General features: G+C 39.8%; 1 protein-coding gene across 8 annotated transcripts in view; it reads left to right on the top strand.

Annotated features, from left to right (window-relative positions):
* LOC137260456 (uncharacterized) overlaps window positions 1-13,731 on the top strand; it is an 80,523-nt gene extending 66,792 nt beyond the window's left edge. For 7 of the 8 annotated variants that reach the window (XM_067798115.1, XM_067798117.1, XM_067798119.1 and 4 more), the window contains 4 exons: window positions 3,005-3,255; window positions 5,251-5,320; window positions 9,744-9,854; window positions 12,298-13,731. In XM_067798115.1, coding sequence (XP_067654216.1) covers window positions 3,005-3,255; window positions 5,251-5,320; window positions 9,744-9,854; window positions 12,298-12,357 — 492 coding nt within the window. In that variant the 3' untranslated portion in view covers window positions 12,358-13,731. Of the gene's footprint in view, window positions 1-3,004; window positions 3,256-5,250; window positions 5,321-9,743; window positions 9,885-12,297 lie in introns of all 8 variants that reach the window. The other variant, XM_067798114.1, reaches the window with a different exon arrangement.
* Window positions 13,732-18,550: the final 4,819 nt, after the last annotated feature.

The raw sequence follows: 18,550 nt of genomic DNA, 5'->3' as shown, positions 1-18,550 counted from the left end.
CTGTGCCAGATATTTGTTGTTGATCTGATATTATGATGGTTAATCATGGCATTGTATTGATTTTCAGAAACACCACCACCACCTGTTCTCTCAAAACTCTTTTCCCCCAGTCCCAACTCCTAACTCCCCAGACCATAGATAGCCCAATGCCAACCTACTCCACCCCCCCACCCCCCAATCCCAACCCCCACCCCTATCCTTGAACATATCTCTGTATAGGATAGGTCTCAACACATATTGTATGGAGCCACTGTCCACCAAACCATGTTATTTTGTTCCCAGCTCCTGCACTTGTCCTCACAATTGCTGCCCCAACCCCAGGCCTCTGTTCAACCTTCACAATGAACAACCATCCACTGACCATAGCCTCTGTTCAACCTTCACAATGAACAACCATCCACTGACCATAGCCTCTGCTCAACCTTCACAATGAACAAACATCCACTGACCATAGCCTGTGTTCACACTTCACAATGAACAACCATCCACTGACCATAGCCTCTGTTCAACCTTCACAATGAACAACCATCCACTGACCATAGCCTGTGTTCACACTTCACAATGAACAACCATCCACTGACCATAGCCTCTGTTCAACCTTCACAATGAACAACCATCCCCTGACCAAAGCCTCTGTTCCACCTTCACAATGAACAAGCATCCATTCTCACCTGCTTCCAAAGGTAAAGTTGGAACAACCTTGTGGGTCTGTCTTACCTCCCAACCGACACCAGCTCGAGCTTGTGTGTGGTCTCCTCCACCACAACACAATAGCTAGTGCAACCTTCTAACATCATTCAGGCTCTTTCTCTCTCTCTCTCTCCTCTCTCTCTCTCTCTCACACACACACTTTCCCCTACTTTATGCTGACAACCCACACAACATCACTCCCATCTGTTGTGTTTATAGAAGTGGATATGAAAACACCTGATTTAGAACTAACACCCCAGCACTTATCCCCTGCTTGTATGTAAAACCAACATTAGATTGCCCAGGGGAATTATTAGTAATACATTGCTGCATTCTCAGCCTGTCCCTCAAATGTATTAATCTCATCGACTGAAATAGATTTATTTACCTGTGTGTGAATTGGAAGTGACAAAATCTGAGGGGATTGTTTTGTCGGAGATGAGTTGAAGCAAGCAGTAATCTTGTCACTGTATCAAATTGGCAGTGCTTCTGTGTCAGCTAGTTCTAAGATGCTTGTTAGCTTCACGCCTTGCACTTTGTGTAAATTACCTAGGGAGACCGATAAGCGAATGTAGTTAATGCTACTTTGTGGAAAACTGTTTATCTTAATTCGTGAGCCTCAGGCGAACATTGAGCTTTGTTGCTCTGGTAATGGGGGCTCGATCAACCAGCCATTGCCACAAATTGTCCAGGCCGGACCAAAAACTGTTTTTCGTTCACACCTTCCAACAATCCATTTATCTTTTCACGGAGGCCCAGTTGAGATAACTTAATTTCGTATGGTGCTGTCTCCACTGCCAGTTCTTATTACAAAGAATCAATTCCCATGATTCTAAAGGAAGGAGCTATTGGCATTACTAGTAGGCAGCTAGTGAGTAACACAACACCATGTATAGCAGCTGGTCAGAAGGCTTCGATATTGGAGGCCTTCTCTTTTACCCCCCAACCTAAGGACCATGTAATAACCGCCCATAACACATATATCAAACTACCATCCATCCTTACATCTTCCAGCCACCTACCATCAACCAACCATACACCTTCCACCCATCCATCCACCTCCCACCTATCCATGAAACCACCTACCCATCCATATACCCACATCCACCCACTTACCATCCATGCAACCACCTACCACCACACATCTATCACCCCTGTTCCAGTACGTCCACCAGACCCATGAAGGTCCCAGGGTAGAATAGGACTTCAGCAACCCATGCTAGCCATAAAAGGCGCCTTGCCATAAGAGGCGACTAACGAGATTGGGTGGTCAGGCTTGCTGACTTGGTTTACACATGTCATCAGTTTCCAATTGTGCAGATTGATGCTCATGTTGATGGTCAGTGGATTATTTATTGACCGCCCCCATATAGCTGGAATATTGCTGAGTGCGGTGTAAAGCTAAACTCACTCACACTCACTCAGTACGTCCACCAAAGGAGACATCGCCATCAGACCTGTAAGAACCATCCAACCAGGTGTGAACTGGCTGCCAACCCACCACCCATGTATAACTCATCGATGACTCCCCTACAGCTCACCTACAGCTCACCTACAACTCACCTACAACTCACCTACAACTCACCTACAACTCATCACCCTCCATCCAGCACATCGATGAAAGGAGACATCCCAACTGAGACCTCCAGCTTTCAGGTGGACGCACCTCTCCATCCCTGCCTGTGATACTTTATTCATAAATATTTATCACATTCAGTTTGTGTTTCAGGCTGTCAGTTGTTTCTGTTCCTGGATCTCTTGACTTTTCATTTGACTGCAAGCTCATTTTCAGAGTGCCCTTTGTCTGTAGGCCAGTACTACCGAAGTACTACCCTCTGTCTATCTCACTGCATCCAACCTGAGTATCATATTATCTCCCTATTCCATGTGCTGGTACAACCCACCTGATACAGCCCATCCAGGTAAACCAATCCTGGTACAACCCACCCAGGTATAATCTTCCCAGGTACAACCCACTCTGGTACAATCAGTTCTGTTACAACCCATCCAGGTACCCTTTTCCATATTCCAATCCAAGTCTTCCCCATTCCAGCATTACCCATCCCAGTGTTTCCTATTTCCCATCCCAAAGTTGACCGTCTCAAGTCCCAGTGTTGCCCCATCCCTCGTCCCAGTGTTGCCTATTTCCCGTCCCAGTGTTGCCCATCTCCCATCCCAAGTAGAACATCAGGACACACTGACCACGCCCTTATGACATTTTTGTTTCAGTTCGAGGGAGAACCTCCACCTCTTCCTCCTCTGACCCCCTCCCCCACCAAACACCATGTTGACCACAGTCTGTGTTTTCTTCCAGGCGGGTATGTTCACAGAACAGCTGAACTCTGTTTTCCCACAAGTTCAGCCTACCACGCTGATAGCCCCGCAAGCTACCGTGACGGCCGTGCCACACCCCTCAATGGCGTCTACGCCCGTCCTCGCTAGTCCGGTGTCGCAGGTGAATACCACCACCACCTCCGCACAGCAGAATGCCCCCTGTTCCACGTTGTTTGTAGCTAATTTGGGACAGTTTAGCTCAGAGCAGGAACTCAAAGACTTGTTTAACAGGTGAGGCCACACTATTTGTAAGATGGATTTGGAACTCAGGCCAAAATTACTAAAAAAGGGAAGAATGGTTAGAAACAATGTTAGCTGTAGGTACAGGAGTGCGACCATTTTCAACAGGTCTTTGGAGTCATGGGAATGAGGTTGAGATCATTTTTGTGAGAAAAATGAAGCGTAAAGTTTACAAATAATCCAATCTAACTGCAAAGGCTATAACAACTTCATTGATTGTGGGGAAACCGTGGAATGCTTGTGGTTTATAACAATGGCCACTGGAAATGTACAATAAGTTGTTCAACAGCTCTTTGAGAAGGTCTTTTTGAGGGGTAATGTCCAGCAAGATGTGAGCATTAGACGGCATGGGGACTACATCACACTGAAAGTGGTTGCGGGATCTTGATCAGTCACGAGACCACGCGAATGTCTCTCTGCATTCACCTTCATGTAGAACATAGATGCACAACTTAGATGAAGAAGTTGGTTGAGGGTCATTAGATGAAACAAGCAGTATGCTAGGTGGTTAGGAAACCAGCATGTTTGAACTTGACAACACGCTCTGTGCATCAACACCCAATCATCTGCTGATGTACATGTATCAGTGTTTCATGACAACTAGTTACAAACCTCAAGTTTCCAACCTGCCCTGAAATTGTGGACCAGTTGGCAGCATTTCAGGAAATCTTTTGAACATGTTTGCATACTATATCATAAATCATGTGGTTGAATTTTGATAAATGACATGTGAAGTGACTTTTATGTGTACAATTTGGATCCATATTGAGAAAAATAGAAAATATAACTTTGAAGCAAAATTGTTTTGGGAAGAACTAGCACCAATGCTGGAGGTAACTTGTTGTTTGTGAATTGGTCGTGATGTGTGGAAACTTGTGCTAGTTTTGTGTTGCGTACTGTACAGTCTTCGTACCACATTCATACCATTGAATTGTCTGTACAGAACCACTTATTATTTTGAACGTGATTTTTTTATTCCATTGCAATGGACTGACTTGTACTCTTGTGTTCCGACCATGTGTATCACCAGTGAGCACGTGGACATGCATCTCACAGTGTGTTCTATGATTGACTATTTCCTGACAGCAGCATTTCATCCCCTGCCTTGTAATCATCTCAGTTTTAGTTTTACACCACTGTAACAACAAAAATATATTTCATTCTACAATATTGAAACATTTTGGTTTTGAAACCATCATTCATTTGACTATTTTTCTTGAACTCAACGTGTTCGAGTTTTTGTAAACACTGCCAAACCTGTGATCCATAAATTCATTTTTTTATTGTACGTGTGGTGTATATCTAAACAAGTAAGTTTCATGCACTGATAGACAAATTATGTCCCTTGATGCACAACTTTAGGAGAGTTACCTCCCTTCTTTCTTGCTTTGCTAACCACACTCTTTGCATTTATATCAAGTAATTGATTTTGGTATAAATTTGTCAATTTTATATGATAGATATCAGTAAATATGGTCACAATTGATCAACATTGTGTACACAAAGTTTGAAGGTAAGAACTTCAGTAACTATATTGTAAATCTATTCAAAGTTAAAATTGGATGCATTTCTTTAGACTATCTTTTTTCCAATGACATCCATTGATATTTATGAAGAACAATATCAGTAATCAATCTATACATCTATACATCTATACATCTATACATCAGAAAAATTAGTAACTTCTCAATACAAAACATACAACTTTATGGACGACAACTTCTTATTTATTGCATATGGTGAGTTTGGATGTAGGTTTTTACACATCGCTCTAGACAATAAATAAGATGTCATCCCTAAACTAGCACGTTTCCTTTTTAAGTCAACAACTTCTAGAATGCAGATTGAACAGTCAGCATATTAACGAATTGCTCCAGAACTGCAATCCAAGGGAAGCAACTCTCCTAACCAAGGTGTCCACAGTTACCCCCCTTGAAGTGTTTTGCTCTCTCCTGCTGACATTATTTTGCTTTTCTTCTGTTTCAGTTTTGCAGGATTTAGCCGACTGCGTATGCACAATAAAGGAGGATCACCTGTAGCTTTTGTAGAATATCAGGTGTGTTTTATGTTCTGGTTCTACCTGGGGCCATCCGTCCATCCGTCCGTCCTTCCAGTGTACACATCTCCTCAGTTTTGCATGTTAAGACTGCATGTGTGTCTCGAAAAACGTACATGGCCCATCGTTGTTAACCCCTCAGTGTTCATTTGATCTTTCAGAACGAAATTCTCTGTAATTCGTGCAAGGTGGAAATGTTTCCTGTTAGGTACTGGTAGATAGGAGGGGAGGTTGCTAGTTGTCAACCCTGGAAGATAATGTTTTCCAATTTCAGAAACTGCCTTTGATATTTTGAGGTGAAAAGTGTATATTCCCTTTCACATGATGCGCCATATCAATGTCCTTGAATATCATTCTGAGCCTGGAAATAATCATTTGTGTTTTCAGAAAGAATTTATTGATATATCTAGGATTGAGGTAGCCCTGTGGTGGAGGCATTGTTTTGTCTCACCGAAGAGTGGGTTCGATTCTCACACAATGTCACATAATGTGACTGAAAAATCTTAAAAGTGACTGAAAACCTCGCTCACCCTGGGGGGTGTCCTCTCACAGAGTCAAGTCCGGATGTAGTAAAGTACACACCACGCAGACCAAATTATGTTGAATCAGGTCATTTCAGTAACAGACTTGTCTTTGAGCCACTCTTCAAGATGGAAATGTTAATCATTATTAGATGGAGACAGCATTAATTTCACACAGCATCAATTACTATGTCTAGACTTTGGCTGACATTATTAAACAGCATTCACTCTATATGGTGTTTCTATATTCTGGGTTCATGTGTCTCATACCTTCAGCTTGTGGTAAGTCAGAGACTAGATCTGAATTCACACACAGAGTAAACTGTAGTCATAACAAATATAAAGGCAGGACTGATTTAGTTCATCCAGCAGGTCATTATTGGTATGTTCTCTACAAACCTAGGTACTGTAGGTTCACTGGTTTACTTATGATGGTTCACAGGTAAGTCAGAGGAGAATCAGAACAGTAATACTGAGTCTGATTATTGAAGTTTGACTTGTACAAGGACACACAAAGAGCCAGCTGATGCAACGTAACCACTCTGTGCAGTAAATCTGGTTTTTGGACTGCCCCTTCATGGCTGAAATATTGAGAAGTGCTGCATTAAACAGCCAAAACAATTCACTTTACACATGCCAGGAATCTGTCATTTGGAGTTTAAATCCTGGTTGCCCGAGCATGTTTCAGAGTTTGTGAAGTCATTCATGCTTGCTTGTTTGTTTCAACATCCTAGGGAACATTTGGGGCTTTAGCTGTGATCTAACTGGAATACTGTTTGAGACAGTGTCAAGTACAAGTCACTCCCTCACTGACTTTAAAGGATCACACATTGGTGTCACTGTTGAGAGAGGGAATTGCATGAATGTGTGTACTGTTTGTGAAGTACTGATTCATATACCCCAACTTTTGGGGAGATACTGATGCATATACCACAGCTCTTGGTGAAGTACTGATGCATTTACCCCAACTGTTGGGGAGGTACTGATGCATATACCCCAGCTTTTGGGGAGATACTGATGCATATACCACAGCTCTTGGTGAAGTACTGATGCATTTACCCCAACTGTTGGGGAGGTACTGATGCATATACCCCAGCTTTTGGGGAGATACTGATGCATATACCACAGCTCTTGGTGAAGTACTGATGCATATACCCGAGCTCTTGGTGAAGTACTGATGCATTTACCCCAACTGTTGGGGAGGTACTGATGCATATACCCCAGCTTTTGGGGAGATACTGATGCATATACCACAGCTCTTGGTGAAGTACTGATGCATATACCCGAGCTCTTGGTGAAGTACTGATGCATATACCTGAGCTCTTGGTGAAGTACTGATGCATATACCCAAGCTGTTGGTGAAGTACTGATGCATATATCCCAACTCTTGGTGAAGTACTGATGCATATACCCAAGCTGTTGGTGAAGTACTGATGCATATACCCGAGCTGTTGGTGAAGTACTGATGCATATACCCCAACTCTTGGTGAAGTACTGATGCATATACCCAAGCTGTTGGTGAAGTACTGATGCATATACCCCAACTCTTGGTGAAGTACTGATGCATATACCCAAGCTGTTGGTGAAGTACTGATGCATATACCCAAGCTGTTGGTGAAGTACTGATGCATATACCCCAACTCTTGGTGAAGTACTGATGCATATACCCAAGCTGTTGGTGAAGTACTGATGCATATATCCCAACTCTTGGTGAAGTACTGATGCATATACCCAAGCTGTTGGTGAAGTACTGATGCATATACCCGAGCTGTTGGTGAAGTACTGATGCATATATCCCAACTCTTGGTGAAGTACTGATGCATATACCTGAGCTCTTGGTGAAGTACTGATGCATATACCCAAGCTGTTGGTGAAGTACTGATGCATATACCCCAACTCTTGGTGAAGTACTGATGCATATACCCAAGCTGTTGGTGAAGTACTGATGCATATACCCCAACTCTTGGTGAGGTACTGAAGTGTATAACCCAGCTGTTGGTGAAGTACTGATATATATACGCCAGCTGTTGGTGACATACTGGTGACCAATACCCATGTGTCGCCATTGAGAGTCTGCCATCTGTGGAGACTATATGGGAGCAGGTAGTCACTGGAATAACCCAGGACATTGACCAGTATACCATTCAACAAATGCTAAGGATGCATCTTGGACTTAGAGAACGAATAAATGTACAGTTTTTGTACTCTTTTAACCTTTACATATGAAAGACTAATGGTTAGTCTTAAGTGGAACACCAAATTCATTCTTAAAAGACATTAATACTGAGCAATTAAAAGTTGCCATCAATTTATCTGCTTCACTCTCACCTGAAAATGAAACCACAGACAGGTTACGTAACTCTGTCGCCAGATCCCTGCAGTGACGTCATGTGATGAATGATTTTCAGTTACTTGTGTATAAAATGTGTAACAAGTTCATGCTGATTTCCTGAAAGACAAGCTGAACCTTTGTGTTACCGTCAAAGACTCCCAGGTGGCAGGTGATGGTGTTACCATCCACAGATTTCCTCCAGACCACTCACTTCGGGCTAAATGTGTTGTTTGTGAGTGCAAAGCGAGCGTTTTAGAAGCCTGTTCATAACAAATCCTGTGGTTCAATGCCAACCTCGCTTCAAAGATAGAAGATGCTATTTAGATCTGTTTTCAATGAGTTAAAAAAAAAAAAAAATCTTCTTACTAGTTGTAGTGAATGATTGATGACTAGAAGGATTTTGCATGACACAACCTGTAACATAACGATTTATTCCTCAGATGCGAGGTTGTGGTCAAAGTGACAGCAATATTGACATCCACCTCGCTTCCAAGAGTTCAATTGTTGTGTTATAAAGCAATGTCATGCGAAATCCATCAATCAAATGCATATTTTACTACCAGTACAAAATAGTTTAAATTTTGTAACTTGGTGAAAACAATGCTATACAATCAGTTTTCATCAACTTCCTACTCATAGTTACCTAAATATGTTTTTGAATCATGGCCAACAAGATTTTGCGTGACACCATTTGTAACAGAACTAATAGAACGATTGTAAACATTCTACCAACAAGCGATTTTGACAAAATCATCTATGAAAACAAGTTGTATCTTGGAAAATAAGTATATAGCAAAGCAGGTGACAAGACTAAATGCAGTAGATGTGAAAACATGGAGCTTTCATTTTTCAAAACAATTGTTGTGTTTTTTTATAGACAAACCTATAAACAAGACAATCTACCCTCTTAAATGTAGATGAGTACTATCAGTACATTGTTTGTGCAGCCCACATAGGTATACTGCATATTACATCACAGAGGCGGGCGCACCCTCTGATTGGTTGAAATTTCATTCACAGGAGAGAATTGTGCACTGTTGTCAAAAAGGTTGGCTTAAGGTAATTAATTGTCGAAATAAGTAGTTTTAATGACAGGGTTTCATTTATAATGATGTCAATAAATGATTTATGTATTTGTTAGGCCTCTTGAGTATATATGATCTGTAAGACTTTTTGGTCCTAATCAGTGTTTATCAATGCCAGTGTTTCAGTATATATTCCACTGAAAGGTAAAAATTATAGGCGAGATGTCATGGCCACCAGTAAAAGTGTTCATCTCCTTTCTTTGCAGTGCTGGAGGATATATAATTACTGTAAACATTTCAGCTGACATTGTTAGGGACTATATCAAGACTTATCAAATGGCTTGGATGTTCCCTTCCGACATACACAGTTGAACTTTGAGTTAGCAAGTGGAGAAATCCACAGATTCATTATGTTGTAAAGTTTCAAATGGCAGGGATAACATGTTGGATGTGAGCGGATGGTAAGGGTGATAAAGTCAAAGGGAGATAATTTGATGGGGGAGATAATTCAAAGGGGAGACAACTAATGTATTGTTTTGTTTCAGGATGTTGCTCAGGCCTCAATGGCAATGAATCGCCTTCAAGGCTTTGTTTTGCTCTCTTCTGACCGAGGAGGACTTCGTATTGAATATGCAAAGAACAAAATGGGGGAAGTGGTGAGTGGAGTTTAGTCCTTGATCCAACAAGTAAGGATAATTACATTATTCTCCTTCAGGGCCCCGTCTGCTTAGTCACCAGCCCTGCACCAGCATGGCCAAGCTTTCAGATAGTTGCCGAGTCTGTGGTTTACTGTAAAGTACAGCTTTATGGCCTTGTGTATGTCATACAGGCCTTCACCCTGCATGGTAAAATATCAGCTAGATTGAAATGTAAATCTGTATTTTGTGATGCATATATGTCGATGGATTAATGCTATTTCTAACACATCAAGACAAATAATTATTAAAAGTGTCCATACCAGTGATCATTTTAGTCTCATCAAGTCACATATTCGGTAAATATCGTTCAAATTTGTGTGTTTCACATACATAGTCTCATGCTTAAAGATGTAAGCTCTGGACACGTGTCACTTCACTTCTGCTTTGGCACCAGAGTCACAGCAACAGCAGCATCGGTAGAATTTCTCACAACACTGACCACAGCACAGGACTGTGAGGTCACAAGCAGGGCCAAAGTTCTGTGGACAAGTCAAAAGTTGTTGACAATCTATTTTTGTCCTGAAATTCAATCTTTGAGTTACAAATATTATCGCCATGTTTGAGTTTGCGGGATTTGTGTCCACAGATCTGCTTGGTTCAAAAGTGCCTTGATCACAAACTATTCTCCACACTACTGACACAATTCTATTTTTTTCTTGTTTCAAAGGGTTCAGAAATTTGAGGACTTGACAGAGTAAGACAACAGGTTGTTGTTACAAATCAAGAGCTTATAACCAATTTCCTCTAACACAAGTTTGCAGTTCCTTTCATCCAGTTTGACCTAGTGCTGACTAGTTTTCGGGAAATCAGTTTTCCTACCCTTTTAAAGCTAAAGTTTGCTGGAATGGTGTATATTAACCTGTGTGGTTGATTTCAAGTTAATGGAATAACTAACCCCGAGATCTACGATCAAACAGTTCCTCGATGTGTTGTTCTTGAAGTATATTCACAAACAGTGTTAACGTGTAGGTTGTAAACTGTGGCAAGAGGGTGGTGTTGAAGCTAGAAAATGTCAGTTGTGTTGAGGCAGTGAGTTCTGTGCTCCAATGAAAGGGGGCACTGGTTATTTCTGTTTAGGCAGTGAGTTCAGTGTTGTGATGATAGGGTTGTGTTTAGATGGGGGCTTGGGCACTGGGCGTTTCTGTTTAGGCAGTGAGTTCTGTGTTGTGATGATAGGGTTGTGTTTAGATGGGGGTTAGGGCACTGGGCGTTTCTGTTTAGGCAGTGAGTTCTGTGTTGTGATGATAGGGTTGTGTTTAGATGGGAGTTAGGGCACTGGGCGTTTCTGTTTAGGCAGTGAGTTCTGTGTTGTGATGATAGGGTTGTGTTTAGATGGGGGTTAGGGCACTGGGCGTTTCTGTTTAGGCAGTGAGTTCTGTGTTGTGATGATAGGGTTGTGTTTAGATGGGAGTTAGGGCACTGGGCGTTTCTGTTTAGGCAGCGAGTACTGTGTTGTGATGAGAGGGTTGTGTTTAGATGGGTGGGGGGTGTTTGGGGATTGTGTGTTTCTGTTGAGGTAAAGAGGGGTTTCGTTGAGCCAAGGGAGAGGTTTGTTTGACCAGAATTGGTTGCTTTAATGGAAGGGGAGATTGGCATAGACATTTGTTACATTGAAGACATGTTTGTGAATATGCTTATCTGAAATTCCTGTTCATAATTTCCTGTACCACAGCACCCTTGATGTTTTTAGTAATATCCCTCTTTTGTGGAACCAGTTTATTATTTGACTGCTTCAAACAAACATTAGGGCTAGAAATATTCCATTAAGTACCCACATTCTCTGTCATGGAATGACATGGATGGAGACCTGTCAGTGGAAGTGTGAGTTCAGCTCCCACACGGGTCAATGTGACAAGAACGTTCCTCAGTTCTCAGCCACAGTATTGGTTGAAAATTGCTGATGGTGGTGTTCAATGTGTCCGATGCTTGTCATGACAGATGTTTATGTTTTTTCAGCTTATAGTTCCACCAGTCATAGTATAGTTTTCTTGTTCCTAGTGTATAGTTTGACTGGAAATAGTGTTTGAATTAACTGCTAAGGGCAGGAATGCTGAAGGTTCTAGTCAATGCTTCTGGGTTGTTCATACACAAGGGGAAGTATGGCTGAGCTTTTTTGCAGATTCTGAAGAAGAACTTTCCGTTTAGCTTCAAGGCTATATCTGTTTGATTACCTATATAATATTATCAAAACTGTCAGATTTCCGGCTAATCTGTACAACTTTGATAAAAAATTATTGCAGTTTGAAAAAAAGCAAGAAAAGTTAATACATTCTGAGAATTTCATATCAATATTATTCATCAAAAGTTGTTTTAAAGAGTAATTCTGTTAATTAATAAAACTGTTCATCTGTGAATAGAAATTATGATTGTGTGTTTAATGAAATGTTTTCTTCTTTTTCAGGGTAAAAAGGATGACTTCAACATTCTACAGTCCCCAGTTTCCATGGCGACAGCATTTTGAAGCACTATAGTTACCATGGTTACTGGAGTCGACTGTGTTTTGTGATATCAACCAATCATAACTTTTTAATCATGGTATCCTAGGCAACAAAATTTCTGCAGATGATTGTGTTTTGTGAGCTCTGATGCAAATGAGTGACAGTATAGTGTAGGAAGTTGTATTTCTGATTTGTATAATCTGACCAATGTGTTTTTTGAAATCCAGTTACTGTTTTGTTTCTTTTTTGTAAAGTTAAAATGAAACGATGGATGTTTCCTCATTGTTTCCTGTTTCCGTGTGTGTTGTCCATGTTTGTTGATGCTAGATAGTAGATTGTTTCATAGGCACCACTGGCGCCATTGCCACCATTTTACCTGCTGGTAAACAATATTCTTGGGAAAATAGTATAATTTGTCGACCCATTGAGCTGTGTGTTATTTATTTGTGTAACATATAAAAAAATACAAATAGATAAATATATTTTGAAATATTTGATAATCTGATCCAATAATTGTCTTAATGCAGCTGAAAAATCACAGCAAAATGTGAAATATGGTTGATCTGGGTAAAATAGTCAAAATGATTGTTTTGATTGGTCATGAAAGCCTTAAAGATATTTCCAGGAACCCAGCAGGGAATGGCGCCAGACAAGTGTCCAATATATGTGCATGTGCATTGTCGGCTGGGTTTAGGATCGTTCAACTCGACTAAGTCTCCGTCCAAATTCCCTTGTACATATCTACTTGGATGTTATCATTATGCCAACATCGAGAAAAATAAACTAATGGCCACTCTTTCTTCACGCCGGCCCTGTCTTTCCCTCGATACCGACAGCCACTTCAGCAGGATGGAAATGACCATCTTTCCCGACCTTAAAGTGTGGTACTGTCATCTGTGCATGAATGCTGCCGAAAAAAAAAAACCTCGATGTCCCTTGTCCTTGTTTTGTCGACGTGCCTATTGTTTAGGTGTGGTGAATACGCGCGAGCATTAAATGCCGGAGGTGAATTTGTCATCGACTTTGCATTATGGGTAATGTGTATTGGACGTCTGAGAGTTCAACTGCCCTTTGACCTTTGACCTTTCATGGTGCGCATACTCAGGGCAGACAATTATGTGTGCTTGTTCCGACTTTTGATGCATAAATGTGAATGATATATACATATATATATATATATATATTGTGTAGATAAAGGACCAATGTGGGAGACATCCTTTCCTGTGGTTCCACGATAACATTTTCCACAAAACAGATCATACAGACGTTTTTATACTGTTACCATGTATGCATGCGAAGAAATTGAGTAAATTAGTCCGTAGAGGGTAGTGACAACTTTAACATGTTCGTAACTCTGGCTACTAAATCAACCTAACTTGTGCCCGGGGGTCATTGAACAGTCACAAGACGAAGGTCGTCAGGGATGAGGGTGTATGGTATGCGGTTCCATGGAAGAACTGTAGAGTTCAGGTTAGCTTGTTCTGACTTCTATGGTGACTGTTCAGGGCTTTGCCTTAGCGGAAAATATCAGTATCTCAGAAATTTCATAATCTGAAATATTGTTCATAGAAAGATACATCAAACATGAATATCAAAAGTGTATCACTGTGATATTCTACACAAATCAGTGTGATAAAAATGTTTTAATTTCTCAAACCAGAACAGAAGATTGAATGCTATCTGCCGATCTCATTGTGCAAACTAGATACAATGGTTATTGTTCATTATTAATGCACAAATGTGTGTTTCAGATGTTTATTGTCATTTCTGCTCAGAGTTACTTGTCACATGTTTACTGATAATTCATTTAGTCACCGATTATCAACCTCTGTAGTCTACACTTCTATCTTGCATGAGATAAAGTTCAGCTGTTGGAATGACTCCTGTGTTTGTGAAATAATATGGAAATACATGGGAGTCGAGGAATATCACAAGTCATGCTAGGAACTCGTACAGTAGTCATGGCAACGGTGAGATATTGTCCCGGGCTCTGGTTACATTGATTTGGATATTGTTTTCTCTAACAACGATTGGTCCTTTTTCTATGTCCTTGAGTGATCTTATTTTGCAATTCCCTTTCTAAATGATCAAATTTGTTACGTAGCAGGCCAATAGTTGGCCAATAAGTATGGCCGTCATTCCATGTCTCTGTATCATGGCGTTATATGTGGTGTCTAGAAATCCTGTGAACAAATCAAAATATTACCAAATAAGGACCTAACGATACAATGATACAACATTTACCCGCTGATACAAAGGTCTTGTGATACATAGGCATTGACCCGTTGTTGTTCATTCTAAACATGGCATTACGTTTCGTGGAAATTGATAACTTGAGTGAAACCTGAAGGAACTTTGCCGTTGTATCACAATACATTGTGTATTGCAACCATGATACTTGTTTTGTATCCTATGTATCATTGTATTGTGAAATAGTCATCACAGAAATCCAGAATGTATTTACGACAAATCCGTATGAAATATGACCTGTGTTGCCAGGAGGTGTTCAAGGCCTTGAGAATATTAATCCAATGTTTCTCATACATCTGTTCTTATCAGTTATGCTACACTTGTTTGGGTATTTGAGTGGAGAAAACATTTTCTTCTTCTCTACAACAGAATCATACTCCACAAAGTTCATTGTTTTTATTTATTGTACATTTGTACACTGGTTAATTTTCACACTTTTCACTCTCTAAAACACAAAGAAGTCAAAATATGGGATACTTGGGTAATGGAATTTTCTGATTTCAAGTTTCTTTAAGAAGGTGACTTTGATCAATTGTAGTTTTCCTAAAGTGTCGTGTCTTTGACGAGAAACATTTCGTTGATACTCAACAGCCTTTGCAAACTGTTTGGTCTATTTATTGCAATACTGTGTTTGTGAATGCAGAAAATCCATCAAATATACAAACTATGTATTTATTGATATTTTATACCCCTAACTTATTGTTAGTTTGAGCTGGTTTGTTGATGTGGTGGCTCTAGCAGCTAGTATGCCTTACTGTGGACTAGTAAGCATGATGCCATAGCTGCCGAGATTAACTGTGTATAGAGAATATTGGCCATGCTTTCCTTGTTGATAATGCTGGTTTAGTGTGGAAATCATTGAGTTACCAAGCATGAGGACATGGCTTTTGGTGGTGAAAATTTTTTCTGATATTTTCTTATTGGGAGGGAATTTCGTAAGAATCTGTTCTGTAAACAAACACCAATCAACTTCATTTCTGTGAAATAACTGAAAAACATTTCTTATGTAAAACAGACAAAGGTATGTAGCACTATATCTCAAACGTAAGACTTTTCTTGAAATGTTGTTATGAAGTTTCATAAATGTTGGTAATGCCTGTTCTCTCTAAAACAATGAAAAAACAAAAACAAAGCACAAATTCTATTATCTTCACAACTGATGGTTTCAGCTGTGACATACAGAAACAAGGTGGCCATGTTTTCGTGCTGGAGACTGTCTCAGTGTTTACTAACACTAGTTGTCCTACATATAGTGTCTCTATACTGCCCGGGAATCCAGGGTATACGGGCGGTGGAATGGAAATATAGTCGTCAGTCAGTCCTTCATATGTATTTCATTGTACATTGGACTTAAAGTCATCATACCAGTAAATTATCCTCACTCAGAAAAAAACAAACTCATCATTTCTATGGTTTGCGATAGTGTGCTTTGTTGGTAGTATGTGATGAATTCCGCGGTTCATTTATATATTGTTGATTTTTCTCGTACAGTGTATTTATCATGTTTGATTATTTATCTATTTATATCTAGGGGTATATAAATAGACCATCTGTGCTCATGTAGAATGTAGACTTTGTAATCTTTGTTAACCCCTTCTGTTGCGTTTCCACGGAGATGTGATACAAAGGGTTAATTACATGGAACAAACAAGATATTGACGTCGCTTGCAGTATGATATTGTTTCTATTAAGCCTTTTAAAGGAGTTATTACGAGCCTATGAAATTCTATTCCTTGTTTGACATTGTGTGATAAGCCTATCAACGGAAAGCCTCGATGATCTTGCAGATAGTTACTGTGTATAGGTCATTGTTTGTTTATCTGTCATGTTCTGTAAACAATGATTTGTATATTTGCATGTGAATGTTAAAGAAAATCTTTGTGAGGGTTTCACTTACCAACGAGTGTACAGTACGTAACATTCCAGCCAATCAGAGAACGGCATTTTGTAGGTCAAGGGCGTAGGGGCCGTCTTGCCCATCTACATGCTCTATCAAGTTGTAGTGATGTGCCCCAATGTAGCTGCCATATAATGAGGGACTACATGGTGTAGCTGCCTTATATTGAGGGTTCACATGGTGTAGCTGCCTTATATTGAGGGGTTATATGGTGTATCTGCCTTATGTCCATGAGATATATAGTGTAGCTATCTTACATGACGAGATACATGCGTATAGCTGCAATACATGGAGGGCTACATTGCATGTCTGTATTTTATGACTTGCACAAGTATAGCTGCCTTTTACAGAGGCCTGCATTAGTGTAGTCACTTTATATCGAGGAGCTACACAAATGTAGATGTCTTGTATTAAGGAACTACATGAATGGAGCTGCCTTATATTGAGGAGCTACACAAATGTAGTTGTCTTATATTGAGGAGGTACATTGTTGGCACACAACATAGATAATCATACCAGTGGTGAACATGCAATGATGTAACTACAGCTATATCTCAGCTTGTGATGTTACAACGTTATATACAACAATATTTTGGTTCAGAAAATTAAATGGTGAAGTGCCTGACCAGACTTGCTTGTTGCAACTTGGGGTGTCATGATACACTAGTGTAGTGTAATTGTATTTCGTATTGATGTGAGCTGATAAACTGATTTATCTGTTTGCTCCCCTTTGAATGCCCCACCCGTGATGTTGTCAGTCAAATAGTTTATGATGTTTTTTTTCAAGTTTATTACTAGAAATAGCCATTACTGACATGTTCTACAGCTGACTTTTCATTTTGAAATTGTTATTGTCAAAAGTTTCCATTTTGATTTCACATAAACGGGCATATCAGTTTAACTTAAGTATGCATATCGATTTGGCGTAACTATGTGTATCAATTTAGCGTAAATATGTGCACCGCGATATTGATCTTTGTGTTCTGATACAGACCCTGATGTATCATTTCACCCCAATTTCACAAAGACGTCCACAGATTCCACAGTTATTTGGGTAACGAAAGACAACCAGTCCAGTCATTGTCTGTTCACCACTAACCAAGTCCTCGCCAAGGCTGTGTGCTTTAGATGTGGGACTGTATGGTCTTCAAGTAATTCATGTTTAATCAACTGTTTGCATGACAATGACTTCAATAATAATCAAAATACGGTTTACATGTACAACTTAGACAGGGATCCTAGTTGACTTTGTGTAGATAGATATGTTAATTACCATCCAAACTTTTGCCTTCATTCTCCCATGTCATGTTTGCTTCAACCTTTACCAGAACATCATGTCCTGTCTCTGTTTTTTATTCTCCTTGTGATCAAAGGTAGATGTGCTCTTACTGTATCACCAGACTTGTAAGCTGACCATCAAAATTATCTCGAATCAAACTGACTTTGAACTCAAAAGTTCAGCTTTCAAAGATGGACAGAACTGTTTCAAAATTAATTTCAAATGAGTTGAAGTAGACATAAATCTAAAACGTATTTGGAATTATCAGTGTTCAGCTGTAGAGATTGAATTTATTACAGAAGATGTTGTCTGTGTGATTAGACATTTTCCATAAACAATGTTTTTGGGGAGATTTGTGTAAATTGTGTCAAGTTTTGTTTATTGGTATCAAGCATAAAAGTGCATGAGTTGTTCCCCTTGATTTGACTAATTCTCCATGTTTTTTCAAAATATGAAATTGTTCTATGTCCATGTTAAATGTATGATCCGGATGAGAGATACAAATTTTGTCATTTATTGAAATAAATTGTATTTTTCCATGTAAAGAATCTTGGTTGAGAACTCCAATGCATTTCATAACGAAATCAACAAACGGTTGTGACATTTAAATACTCATTTACCTCGAGGTTAGAAACCTGCAAGTGCATGCGTACCCGTTTGAGTTTCAGTTACCTGTCAAATTTGATTTCAAGTGGAAATATACCCAATTTCCTCTGCTTCTTCGAATGCCTGATTTCAAAGCTAAAATCAAATGCAAATTAATTTTTGTCAAAAAATTCCAATCCGATTT

Source organism: Haliotis asinina, chromosome 13, assembly GCF_037392515.1.
Source record: "Haliotis asinina isolate JCU_RB_2024 chromosome 13, JCU_Hal_asi_v2, whole genome shotgun sequence".
Taxonomy (NCBI): domain Eukaryota; kingdom Metazoa; phylum Mollusca; class Gastropoda; order Lepetellida; family Haliotidae; genus Haliotis; species Haliotis asinina.
This window is presented reverse-complemented; position numbering and strand designations above follow the sequence as displayed.